Source organism: Salvia splendens, chromosome 21, assembly GCF_004379255.2.
Source record: "Salvia splendens isolate huo1 chromosome 21, SspV2, whole genome shotgun sequence".
Taxonomy (NCBI): domain Eukaryota; kingdom Viridiplantae; phylum Streptophyta; class Magnoliopsida; order Lamiales; family Lamiaceae; genus Salvia; species Salvia splendens.
The window spans coordinates 3,083,349-3,097,679 of record NC_056052.1 but is presented as its reverse complement, the minus strand read 5'-3'; the positions used below and the strand labels follow the sequence as shown (position 1 = coordinate 3,097,679).

General features: G+C 31.9%; 2 protein-coding genes and 1 pseudogene across 4 annotated transcripts; all 3 read right to left on the bottom strand.

Annotated features, from left to right (window-relative positions):
- Positions 1–2,573: 2,573 nt before the first annotated feature.
- Positions 2,574–5,944, bottom strand: LOC121783521 (small GTPase LIP1-like). Of its 3 annotated transcripts, XM_042181613.1 has the most exons (8): positions 5,529–5,941; positions 5,048–5,139; positions 4,822–4,963; positions 4,257–4,561; positions 3,376–3,429; positions 3,165–3,292; positions 2,752–2,962; positions 2,574–2,648 (listed from the first exon to the last, which is right to left on the bottom strand). In XM_042181613.1, exons 1-7 carry the CDS (start codon positions 5,617–5,619, stop codon positions 2,770–2,772), a joined length of 1,005 nt encoding a protein of 334 aa, XP_042037547.1. In that variant the 5' UTR covers positions 5,620–5,941; the 3' UTR covers positions 2,574–2,648; positions 2,752–2,769. The 3 variants fall into 3 exon arrangements, with proteins under 3 accessions (XP_042037547.1, XP_042037546.1, XP_042037548.1); XM_042181612.1 differs by having other exon boundaries at positions 2,574–2,962; positions 5,529–5,940; XM_042181614.1 differs by lacking the exon at positions 2,574–2,648 and having other exon boundaries at positions 2,704–2,954; positions 5,529–5,944.
- Positions 5,945–9,362: 3,418 nt separating this feature from the next.
- On the bottom strand, positions 9,363–9,988 carry LOC121785317 (annotated as a pseudogene).
- Positions 9,989–10,700: 712 nt separating this feature from the next.
- On the bottom strand, positions 10,701–12,520 carry LOC121783943 (probable WRKY transcription factor 51). Its single transcript, XM_042182129.1, has 3 exons — positions 12,222–12,520; positions 11,934–12,080; positions 10,701–11,006 (listed from the first exon to the last, which is right to left on the bottom strand). Exons 1-3 carry the CDS (start codon positions 12,467–12,469, stop codon positions 10,859–10,861), a joined length of 543 nt encoding a protein of 180 aa, XP_042038063.1. The 5' UTR covers positions 12,470–12,520; the 3' UTR covers positions 10,701–10,858.
- Positions 12,521–14,331: the final 1,811 nt, after the last annotated feature.

The following is a 14,331-nucleotide window of genomic DNA, read 5'->3' as shown; positions in this document are numbered from 1 at the left end:
TAAATTACGTGCCGAAAAGAAATGTCTCTATTAACAAGGAACGGAGGGAGTATTATCTAATTTTGGATATTATTTTCTCCATCCGCGATAGCAGTCTCATTTATTTTCAGCATGAGTTTTAAGAAATATTAAGAAAAGTAGATCGAAGAAAGTTAGTGGAATATGAGAACCACTAGTTTTAAATGATATGTGAGTGGAATGCGTTGGTGAAGTGTGAGTTTTTTTACCATCTATGATAATTATGAATAGGGACTCCTATTCACAACAGACCAAAATGGTAAAACGAGACTCCTATTCACGAAGAGAGGAGTATGTAGTACTAGAATTCTCTAGAATTAGGATTTAAATACTATAAGTATAATTATCTCGATATAGATATTATATAATAAAATATATAGATTTTTATAGAAATTTTTTTAGATATGTAGAGATTGCCTATAAATAAGAGTGTATCATCTTGTCTAAGATGATAAGTTAAAACTAAAGTGTTTTTTTAACCCAAATCACTAACTTCATACTATTTGTTAAACCTTTTTTTAATTCATGCTTCAATTTGGATGGAGTATTATTTTATTTTCAAACATTTTCCTAACTCTTAGGCCATGTTTGTTTGAGTCGGATTGTATTTTTTTTAGGCCATGTTTGTTTGAGTCGGATTGTATTTTTTTTAGAAAGTAATCCGATTCCGTGTTGTTAAATTTGATTGGAGAAAATATGGAATATAATCTAATTCCCAAATATTAAATTTATCTGTTTGGTTTAATAATAAAAAAATGAGAAAAGTAATTTGATTCATCAACACTGGCGCCACGTCTATGTCCATGGGGACCGGCCCCTCCTCCACATCGAAACTTCCTGGCCATAGCCATTGTCAGCCTCTTCATCCGAACTTGAGCTTGTAGAGAAACCCCAATTGCTGTTGTCGACTTCAAGCTCTTCCATTCGCCTAGTCATCTCAGCAATTTCGTCTGTCATTTTTGGAGAATTGATTTGTTTGTTTTCAAAATGATTTCTAAACTTATGGTGCACTATTTATATGTTTATGTCATTTCTAAAGTGTTGGGGATCTATTTAGTGCTTCTTGTTATGGTTTTGGTACGTTTCCATTTGTTTGGGTGTTGCTGATTCGGGCTCCGGCTAAGTCAACCCGCCCTGTAATTTTATTCCAAAGAATCATAATCCTAGGAATTATTTTTCCAGATAACTTTACTTATCTTGCCAAACAAACATGGCCTTAAGGACACTTCCATTTGTGAATTAAGTCACCACTTTGCAAAACTGATTACTAAAATAGTGAATCACAAAGATCATAGAATCCATTATAAACAGAAACAAATTAAGTTATAAAACATACTAAACTTAAAAATTTTCAGGTTTCTATTAACCATAAAAAAAATACTAGCTTATATTCCAAATAAATGTACATGGTGAACAAACTATCCGACCAAGTTGATGACTCAATTATATTTGTTAATATGCTAGTACTATTTTTGTAATTATGGTTATTATTTTTAATCAGGTTTTTTGTAACAGAGGAAGGTTTATGTGATACGAATATTTGTAAATTGATGAACGTGCGCATTCATTTTTAATATACGAATATTCTTTATTTTTTGCAAATAATGTTTTTAATCTGGGTATGATTTTCACAATTATGATTTTTAATGATGGTTTTTTAGTCAAACTTATCTTAAAAATTTTATATAGTTTATGCCCAATTAATAATTTAAATAAATAATTTTACTTTTATTTTTACAGATAGATCAAAACAAATTAATCAAAAGCTATGGATTTTTGACTAAGTACTCCCTCCTGCCCACTGTAATTTCATTCACTCGGCTTTAAAAAAAGATAATAATTAGTTAAAGTCAGACAAAATAAATAAGAGTAATGTTTTAATTTAAGTGTGATCTTAAACATGAAGCCCATCAAGGCATCAACTATTAGCTAATGCGTTGCTCAAATTCCATAGAAGTAGAACCGCTGGTTTGTGGGTCAGAAATCTCCAATACCACTAGCACGTTCCTATAAAATTCGGGATTTATCTTCAATTAAATATATTATGGTTCACACACATTTTTAAAAAGTCTTTATAAAATTTTTTAAAATGCCACATCTTCTTGAGTTTTATTCAAGTCACGACGTTATTTATAATTTTAATTTTAAAGATGTGAAAGCGTAATAGCAAAGCCTTTTTAGTCTCATATTATTTCATTTTTATTTTTATTGTCACCTAGTCTTCTTCTTCGCTTGGGACAACCATTTTTGTTGTGTGCATTTTATAATCTCATATTCAAGCGACATAAGCTATCAAGGTTAAACATAGTTTTTGAAAATTCTGTAATTGAAACATTTTTTACCGTATTTGTGATTAAAAAATGGTCGATTATGATCTATAGATACTCCATAATTTATTAAATATACAGAGATTTTTTTTAAAATGAAGCCATATGTTACTGTCTTGGTATAAAAATTTCAAAGAACAAGCACTTACCATTTTTATTTTCAAATTTTGGTTTTGATTTAGAACACACTTCATGTACACATAGTAGCTCAATCATACGTGTCGTAAATACTGAAAAAAACTAAAGCCGATTACATATAGATATCGAATATACATAAAGTGTAAACGAGTAACTGATTTTAACCTGCACACGTTGTCAAATGTGAGCATAAATCTGATCGAAAAAGAAGTACTATCTGTTAAACAAAAGTACTCCGAAAATATTGTATTAGAGGATGAGTACATACATATACTATAAGGAACGCTCACACGTTAATATCCGTACGCCTTGATCTTGCACGAGCAATATCCTCAGAATTTGTCCTGGCAAATGCTGGGATGTTGTAATTGTCTGGTTTCGACATAGGCTGCTGAGGATAAAGTGTCGGAGGCGGTGTCAAGTTGTGCTGAGCAGGAAGTGGAGGAAGTACATCATACTTGTACGGCTGACCTAAAGCGCTACCAACAGAATATGACGAGTAAGAAGTATGCCATATGGAGACTGGAAAATAGTTCAACAATACTATTTTGTTTCTTCTCCTCTAGTATGTACGAAAATATTTATGAAAATCATACGCGGTTAAGCTGAACATAGAAAAATGAGTACAAAACTTGAGGCAATTCAAACATGCGATGCTTAGCTGTGTTGCATATGTCGTACCTTGAATTTTTATACTGCTGGTCATCATCGCTGGAAATCTCACCAGGACCTGGAAACGAGCCTTTGACTTGGGCAGACCACGGAGTTGAACTAGACAATTCATCCGGAAAATATCTCCTTCTGATCAACTGTCACGCAAAATATACAACTCCTTTAAACAAAAGTTTTGCAGCAGACAGTAAGTATCAAGTGGGAGGACAAAGTACGGAACCATTCGGAAAAATTTCATCAGAGCTTCCTTGTCATATCTGGCTTCCTTGGCAGACTGCATTTAGAAACCAAAAATTGTTAACACATCAATATGAAACTAGTAAAGCGGATTTTATCATGCTACACAGGAACCATTCTACACATCCAACTGGGAATCAAAACCATGGCAATATAAGCAAATACTATAATCTATAATCCAAATGGTAATGAGGTTGAAACCTCGAAAAATCATATTCACGAGAGTCCTTGCTTTCCCATTTATTTTCATAAAATCAATGCTGACTTTTGTTTACTTCACTAGGAGAAATTACTGTATTAAGAAGAGAATAAATAAGAAACTTACATTATCAAACACGCTACAAATAGGTTCTACAAACTCCAAATTCTTACCAACAAGTGCTGGAAGCATAGAAGACATATACCCCCATACTCCATAGTTAGACACTAGTTTAATTAAACCGATATCACCAAGCCCTTTTGACTATGTTCAATATAGCTACCAACTTAATAACAAAGCCCTTCTATAATTCTCCCATGTTGTAGCTACCAGCTCAGCTACAGAACTTATTAAATTAAACGATTTTGAATCATATGCCTGCCTTAGAAACTAAAAACACAACTAAAGCAGAGTAGAGAAGACAGATATGTTTTGCAATGCTTTTGCCACAAACTAGATTAAATTTCAATAGCTCTGTTGGCAAATTATAGGAACTTTTCCTAGATGTAAAAGGTTGTGAAATTTCCTTTTCTTTTATTCACAAATTATATTACTACTGATTTCATGAACAAATGTCAGGTAGCAGAAAGGTTTATGCACTGTCAAGGGCAACTCATCAACTAGATAAATGAATTGAAATGAACGCAGCTAGAAAGACGGCGTACTGCCAGAAGGCCTCCACTGCTAGGGAAGGTCTCAACCAAAGGAAGGTCCTCACTCGATGGGAGCAAGCCCTGCTTTCCAGCCCACTGTCGAGCTACATCAACAAGATTACCACTGCTACCTCGTGCACCCTCTTTTGCCGAAATGTCTGCTTTATTTCCGACAACAATATACGGAACAGGAAGGCCACCAGGACCTCCAGATGATAAAGGAGCCAAGAATGTACCAGTTGCGGAAATTTCAGCTGCCCATTTGCTCAAGCTACTCTTGGTCCTTCTTTGAGAAATATCATGTACAAACACAACACCTAAAATCAAAGATCATGTGACAAAAGGAGAAAAGGGACTTATAGTTAAGAATCAAACAAATAAACTTATTAAATTTTAAACAAACTAAACTTCAATGGAGTATGCTACAACCAATTAAAATCAACTAACAGAAAACCATTATCATAAAAGAGTAATCAACTTAAAATAGCAAGTAATTGTTCAGAAAGATCAGCTGAACAGATAGGCACAAATTACTCAATTCAAAGAAAATATTAAGTGAAAAATGTTGTTTATCTACCATTAACTTGAGAGTAGAAAAGAGACCGGCAGTCAGTGTATCTTTCATGCCCCGATATATCCCAGAGTTCAACAAAGAAATCTCTCTCGAAGTTGCCTCTGATGCTATTTGATGAACCCGTAGAACTTCCATATGTAACATGCTGCATACGGGAAAGGAAATACATCAATTCAATCCAGAGTATACGGTATAGATTCATTTTCAAGAATCTAAACGCAAGTATTACCTTGACAGCAACGTTACACCCAACTGTTTGAGGAGGTTGAGCAATGGACGAACCCGTCATAATCAGATGAACAAGAGAACTTTTCCCCACACCTAAAAGGACATAACAATGTAAATGCATTGTCACAGCATGATCTGAAACCTTAAACATAATCATCTCCTTGCAATCCGAGACCTCTCATGATCGATCAAAATAACTGTATGTATACCTTCTAATACTGAATCACCGATTCACCATCAACAAGCAACGATACAACCAAAGGCAAGTTGAAACTACAACCTCAATAAAGGAAAAACAATTCAATTTTAACTAAACAATTGAATTCCAACAATTAATTTGGAGAATTTATGAAACATTATGACTCAAAATCCTTAACATAAATCACTCAAAATCATCTGCTTCAAAATCCAAACACGCTAACAACAAAAGCACGACGAATCACAAACGAGAAGATAGAATTTCGGAAACAACATCAGCTCACCTGAATCTCCAACAACTAGCACTCTAACCTGGCCGCTAGGAGGGCCACCGCTTTCTTCTCCGTTCTCCCTCATACTCTCCCTCCAAAACATCTCTCTCTCTCTCTAAGCCACCAAAATCCTACACTCTAAAAATCGTCACAGAGATAATTACAAAAACTAGTAATATCTCAAAATTGGCCCTCAACTCAAACCCAATTCCACAACGCATTAGCTTCAAACCAAAATCGGCTGCGTAAATGCGACACAAAGCGCGGTGAGATCGAAAAGGGGCACTGAATAGGGCTTTTTCGAGAATTTGTTTCAGTTCGAGTGATCTTAATTCTGAAGATGAGGAAGATTGATTGCTTGAAATTAATTTTTGGGGGATAATAATATTGGCGATATCATATTCCGATTACAAATAATCTAATTGGTGTGTAATTCTGAAATATTTAATCAATTAATGCTATCTTGGTATCAACGCAAAATACATTTTCTGCAAGTAAATTGACTCTGTGGAAAGGAATTTTCGGCATTTTAAACAAGAGATAGTAGTTTAAATTATAAATTTGGTCAATTTCTAAGAATATTATAATTTTTGAAATTGAAATAAAATCAATATCTATTTATAATATTAAAAACAATATTGTTTAAATATAATAGTACTAATAAGAAAAGAAATGAGAAAACGAAAAAAAAATATATACTGATACTATAGTGAAATACATTATTTTGAACATTATTAGTACATTTAATTGTGCATGACTAAGAAAACTTGAATCTTCTTAATTCAATATTTCAATTTAAAAATTACGTGATTGATCTAAATTTGACTTAAACTTCATTATTAAATAAATATGACCACGATTATACATAAATGCAAAATACAGTCTTATTTTGTGTAAATATGCATTACTTAAAATTCTTTAAAAATGATAAATGCATATATAAATCATTCCTATTTCCTGGTGTGCAAATATTGCTTCCCGCGGAAGGGATCACCTCATACATAGTATACTACATTTCTTAATACACTATTAAAAAATTGACAAATGAATCTCATTTTATGGAAATAAAAGTTATTGCATTCCATGTGGATTTTCTTTATAATAAAAAAATAAGGACTTCAATTCCAACTTTCCTAATATATCTTCTGCTACACTAATACAAAAATAATAAAATTCAATTTTCCCAAATTTCATTAATTTTTAAAATTAAAATATAATAGAAATAAAATAAATAATGATAATAAAGTTATCGCCAAGTCGTATAAGATAGGATGTGCCTATTATTTAACATTTAAAGTTATTTTCTACTTATTACAATATGTGCATTTTATAAATTAAGTTTGTATAAGTATCAATTTTATTATAACGAATCATCAAAATATTAGTAATTTAGTATTATTAATTTACGCAAAACTTGTATCAATTTTATTAAAATGAATCATCAAAATATTAGTGCTATTAATTTACACAAAACTTGTGTCATCGTGCATATGGCATTTTCTATTGTTTTTTCAATTTTTATTATATTATTTAAAATATAATATAATATTTTTTTTCCATTTTCTGTATAGCTCATAAGTATAAACAATTTTATTAGTATTCATTTTATTCAACGATTATTATTATTTCAGTTAATTATTAATACTTTTTAAATAATTTTTTTAAATGTGGTAATTGCTCACAATTTTTATTACTACAATAGTATAAAATAGACATATGAGCAGTTTTATAAAAATAAAAAGGACTAAAATTTCAATATTCTTATATTAATAAAATATGTTTAGTTCTTTATTTTCAATATAAAAAACAATGAAATTTGGAAATTTTATTTTCGATTAGTGTAGTAGATGATGTATTAGGAAAGTTAGAATTGAAATCTTATTGTTTATTGATAAAGAATATCCACATGGAATGCAATAACTTTTATTTCCATAAAATGAGATCTCTTTGTCAATTTTTTAATAGTGTATTAAGAAATGTAGTATACTACGTATGAGGTGATCCTTTCTGGTTACCCCGGCACTGCTTATGAAAATTACATTAAATTGAAGCAACATTTTCGAAGAACAATTTCCTCCTCTTACTAACGCAGTGTGATCCAATTTGCTACACCATAATTAGATGCGGCAATATTTAGCAAGACTAAACATATAATACCCTGGTTGCTTCGATTCTTGTATCATACTGTATTCGATTTATGAAACTATTTATCATTAAAATATCAAAATTAATTTGTTCTAACCCTTGGGTAACCTCAAACCATCCCCCGAGTCATCCGAGCAGCGTTGTGAATACGAACGATCTCACGTCTCCCCATCCGAGCCACCAAGACGCAAGCCCACCAAACTCCTAGTACGTACTTCAAAACAAGTCAGAGTTTAGCCTTGATTTTCAAATGAGAAATGCATCATATACTTTAGTAAAACTACTTATGTATAGTATAGTATAGTCAACACAAAAAGAATATTGCTTTGTAGCCATTAGCCAGTTTATGCCAAGGACAGCCACATTAAGCTTTAGCCATAATTAAGAGTGCATGCCCAAAAAGGCATATTTTGACTCAGACTGATTGAGATTGAATTGTCAAAAAATTTTGCGAGATTTCCAAATTTAACAATATAGTTGTACGTCTACATGTCACAAAATTGACTACACTCTCAAATGTCACTAAATCTAGTGACATATTTATGTTCTTGTGACACACATATGAACTACTGAGAAATGATATGGAGAGGGATAATTTGTGAGGGAGAGTAAGTGCCACTTTCCAAGTCAGCATTTATTAATTATTTTTTTAATACAAAATTCTTTCATCTCTCGTAAAAGCCCTTTAATTCTAAGATTTAACCGACATTCTCTCAGCTCTCCCATCTCTCTCTTTGGAAAAATAAAAAAAATTCTCATTTTTTATTGTTCACTTCCTACCAATTCTCAACTTTTTATTAGCAAAGAAAAAGAAAATTAGCTTGATTTTGATTCTGCTACTGTGCAAATTGGGAGGCGCAAATTCTCCATAAACATTCTTTTTTTATTTGCAATGAAAACCCACACGTACAATTGTAATTTCACACAAAACTCATTTGCATAGCTTTGGGAATTTGTTGAAGAAAATGTATTGTGATGTAGTTGGGTTGGATGGGTTGGGTTTTGAGATGCCCAAACCTCATTGGGATTCAAAGGACTTCAAAGATTATAAAATATAGTAGCAAACTCAATTCGACAAACGAATGCAAAAACTTAAATGGGGCAGCAAACTTTGCTGATACCTAATAAAATCCACTGTTTTGAATGTCAATGGCACTGATTATTGGAAGATTTCAGCATTTTAAAAAGACTGGGATAGGGAACAGAAAATAAATGATGAGGTAAATATGAAGATAAATATGGTAGGCATATAAATAATAAAAATACGATGAATCTTAAAAATTTAACATGAGAGAAGAGAGAGAATTTTAAATAAAAATAATAATTAAAGAATCAGGCGCTCACCTTCCTTCACAAATTGTCCCTCAACCATATCAATTCTCATTGACTACTCAACTATATATTGCACCTTCCCTCACAAATTGTCCCTCAAGCATATCAATTCTCATTAATTACTCAACTACATATTGCAATTTCATTTAATAACATTTATAAGTGTCATGATTCTTGATATATTTTCTCTATTGGAAAATTGTCCCTTTCAGATCAATCTAAATGCTCTCCGATCGTAACTTATAAATTTTAGAGTAAAGGTCAAAATTGATTCTGAACATATGTTCATTTTACGATTTTTGTCTTAAACTTTATCTTTTGAATTTTTGCATCCTGATCATTTCAACTCGGATCACAATCGGTCATACACTAACTGTCCGGTCTATATTTTAAGGTCAACGCATCAACTTCTCCGTCAAAAGCCGGGAGGCTGAGAATGCAGTTGAGCAGCTGCATCCCTCTCAACGCATTCGTCAACGACAGATGCCCTCCATCTCCCACATAAACTCCGCCGGAAAGCTCCTGTAATTGTACTGCTCCACCTCCGAGCTCTCCAGCTTCTTCATCCACCCCACCTTGATGAAGAACGTCGTGAAATCCCCATTCAATTTCTTCCAAATCCTCCATTGCACGTTGTAACCGAACTTCCCATCGATGTGCTGCCGCCACAGCGCGTCGATTTCCCGGAGGGCCTCGGAGGGGATGAATTGGACCACTGAGAAGAAGACGTAGCCGCGCTTCACGGCGGCATCGCCAGCAAGCGCGATGATGAGGCGGCGCGTCTCCTCGTCGGCCTGCCGGAGGTCTTTTCCGGCAAGGTGCTGCCGGAAGAGGTCCAGTGAGGTTGAGTATTTTGACGGAGAAGATGATGGGTCAAAATCGGTATCGTTGACCTTTAAATATAGACGGAACAGTTAGTGCAGGACCGATTGTGAACCGAGTTGAAATGTTCATGATGCAAAAATTCAAAAGATAAAGTTTATGACCAATATCATAAAATGAGCATAATGTTCAGAACAAGTTTTGGTCTTTACTCTAAATTTTAAATTTTACTATGGAACAATTAAATTCTAAAGTATATATGTCAATTGTTTGTCAATTCACAATCTGAAAACTATCAATTTAGGATCTTAGCGACATGACAACATTACCAACTTAGGACAAAAACTCAAGCATTTCGATTTTTAACTGGCTAAATATAAGTTACTATATAGTATACACAAAATTGCTAAAAATTAACTTATTATAAATTAAAATGAGAAATAGATAAAATCAAAGTTTGTTGCACTTTCGTAGTAGTAATTACTTCTAATTTATTGACATAATATGATCTTGCATTTGATTTTAGTCTAGTCTCAACAAGCTAGATTACATGTTTTATACTCTAATTAATTCATTTAAGGGATATTGGCACTTAATATCATGTAACTTTAAAAAAGTTGGGTTTTTCCCACGAACTTTGAAATTGACAAATAATATCACGAACTTTATTCTAAGTTTGTTATTTCCCACCAATGAAAAAATTCCGGCAAATAACATAATTTTTTTCGTAATTTCTCGACAACTTCGAGATTTTCAATCTTTAAGAATAGTTTTTTCTTGAAGTACACCTTCCAAATTTGTTCTTCAATCTATTAATATAGCTGAAATTTTTTCATTAGTAAAAAAAACTCAACTTTTTGAAAGTTCCAGGTGCCAATATCCCTTCATTTAATAACCGCTACATATGTCCCAAGATGCAAATAATATGATAATTGTCATTAATTCATCACTAAAAAGGTTCAAATAACATCCACATAAACTATTGATATTATATTTATTGCAAATATACACATGAAGACTGACTAAGCAGTGGTGTGAGTTAATCAGATTGCAGAGGAAGTGCAATAATAGGTAGATGAGGCATGATTGTGTGTTCCTTGATAAGTTGTAATCACATAACTTGGATCCAAACAATCCCTTTCTACCGTTTTCTTCACCTTGCATCCTCCACTTGAGCACTTGAAATAGTTCCTACACATTATATATATATGTTGTCATTTTATCATTTTATTTGGAGAGAGAGATAGATCATCCATTTTAAATTTGCATTGATATATTTACATTTATATGATCATTAATTAAAAAAGTGCACAACAATAATATGCTTTTTAATTCATTTGGAACATAAAATTTAAAATAAAAAACTAGTAATTAATTAACTACATCAACGAGAAAAATTGAAAATAATTGAACTACAACATGCTACTATAGCAACAACTATTTCATTGGTGAAATGCCAAAACAAATTAGATATTTCTTTCAAGTTGAGCCTTCTCAGCTTGACATTATGTGTGAGCCCTACTCAAACACTAGTACCTATATGTATAATGTGATTTTAAATTATATTTATTCTCATGTCTCTTCAATTTTATTCCATTTTAATCTCTTCAATTAGTGATCAATATTTATCGAATCCATGATCTCTATGTTATACTCTCTAGTTTAGTGTTTTACAATATGAAACTATCAGTAGATTAGTAACAAAATCATAAAACCAGTTCTCATCATTTGAATGCAAATTATATATATATATAGAGAGGGGGTTGTATTATATATCAAACTAGTTTTAAACACTAAACGCCAAACACATCATTATATAATAATGCGGAGTTCATTACAACTTTATTTATAGTTCATTATAGGGAATTATGAGATTTAAAAACAATGACATCTTCATGCATAATTTAGAAATATGAAGTTCATTATATGTTTGTTGTTAGTTCATTATAATGAACTCCATGTTATCATATAATGATGTTGTTCGGCGTTTAAGGTTTAAGAGTGGTTCGTTATTGATCACAATCCTATATATATATATGTACTAGTATAAATGTATAAATATCAATTACAATAACATAAGATCTAAATATTTAAACCAACACACACAAATAAATATACCTGGGATTGGGGCTGTTCTTGACCATCTTTTTTCCATATTTCCTCCACTTATACCCATCATCCATTACTTCAAGCTTTGTTTTTGTTCTAAATGCAAATCTACAATCCTCTTGTGCCTTGTACTTGTTCACTACCCTTATTGGCCTTCTAAGAAACACCAAAACTTAAATAATTACCAACATACATCTATCTATATTTTTAGATTCTTTAGAATAACTATATCACCATAAAATCATAGATCCCATCTAATATCAAGAAAAAAGGTATCAAACAAAAGGAAAAACTAACATATTATTGGCAAATGGTGGTGAAGTGAAAGATCCATTTGAGCAATCCACCACACCTTGGCTTTTTTCACAAGATATATTGTGGTTTGAGCCAAAATCTTCGTCGAACACGAGATAATTAGCGATGTCGAAATAGAGAGGATCTTCGAGTTGATTCCCAAATGAAGGTGGATGATCACAATTAGGGTTGAGAGAATTAGGGTTTTGAGATTGAGGAGTAGTGTTTGTTTTAGATTTTAGCTTCAACATGTTTTCAAGTGTTGAACAAAAGTGGAAGGGAAAATAATTGGTTTGATTTGCAGAAATAGTCACTTTTTTATAATATAGATTTTTTTAATTCAAGAAATTTGAATGTTTATCTTTTCGTCTCTTCAAAAGTGAGGGTTGCAGCTTCATGGGGCCTTTCGTGGACATAGAGCATGAAGCTGCAAGAAGACACGTGGCGTTAGGATAATAGTTAGGTGACGTCGGCTGCTGATGTCATTGAATTTGATGCCACCAATCAGATTTGGCGACATACGTCATAGCTGGGATCGCCATACACGACGGGGGCTAAAGTTATATGACGACTAGGATTTTAAACGTTACGTTTAGGCCCGGTAAATTGCATAAGTTGTGTTATTATCGAGTTAATACCATAGCGATCCAATTATAAAGACCAAATCTGAATATGACTTGTTAAAAAATTATGATCCCAAAAACGAACTCAATTTATATTTAAATACGCACACGACATAAATTCATCATCGACTTGATCTTATTTATGTCATCGCGATTTAATAAGAATATGATAATGAAACAAGCTCGACAACACAAAATGGTTTAGGCGCAAATGAGATATGACCTGATGGCATCGTGTATAGTATAGTCATGAAGGTGAAAACAAGAATTCGTGGAGTCATATGAAAAGTAAAAATTAAAAACATAGTCGCATATTTAATAAATTAAGATTATTAAAATAATAATCATCATAACAATAACAACAACAGTATAAATTAATAATGGTTTATTCGAACTTTTGGGCCAAACACAAATATCACGTGCTTATTGCATCGATCCAGTAAAGGACACGAATTATACATGATAAGATGTGACAATAATCCATCAATTTCGTGCGTATCTGTATCGTGTCGTGCATTATGTCAAAAACACGAAGATACTAATCCTAATTCAGATTGAAGACATATGGAATCAATATACACATTTAGTTTGTGTATAAAAGAAGAAATGTATTGCAAAGCTGGCTTTACTTTCTTTCTCTCATTTCACTAAGGCCCAAAATAAAACAATCCATTATATAGATAGAACTATAAATTAATCCAAAATAAGAGTTACAGTTCATTAAATCATAAACATGATATTTCTATAATCAATTGATGCTCAATTCTTAAATAGTAGAATGTTATTGTATAGCTCAGGTTAGTCCAAATTGATGATATCTCCTTGAAGAGATATAGAAAAGATTATTATACAAACCTAGCCCGTTTTATATATTTCCAGTATAATAATAAAGTTTGGGTTGTTTCACATTTGAAAATTTGTTAAATATCACGAAATACCTCTTTAAAAAGAACTTAGTACAACTTCATTTAACAAAATTATTAAATATAATGAAATACAACTTTATAATTATAAAGTGTGAGTTGTTTCTCACACACACACACACACACACACATATATATATATATATATATATATATATATATATATATATATTGTTTCACAAACCTAGCCCGTTTTATATATTTAAATTTAAATATCATGAAATACAACTTTTTAAAAATAGTTACAAAATAAAAAATGAAAAAGTAAAAATCAACAAAATCGATGATTTTTAGACCAAACCATTGGTCTCAGTTCCAAACCATAACCACTCGGATCATTCACAATCTGGTTCCATTAATTTCCGAAAAAACGGATTCGATGGTTTGATACCAAGTCCACTGACATCTCTAGTTTTGGCGCTTTTGGGGCAAACATTTCCTCATTTTTTTTCTTTTTTTTTCTTACTTAAGAAAATCTTTTTCAGTAACACAATATATTTCGTTGTCTTCACCAAGGCTTCACTCGCATCAATTTGTCTGTGTTGTGCTGGAACAAAGAATTAATAC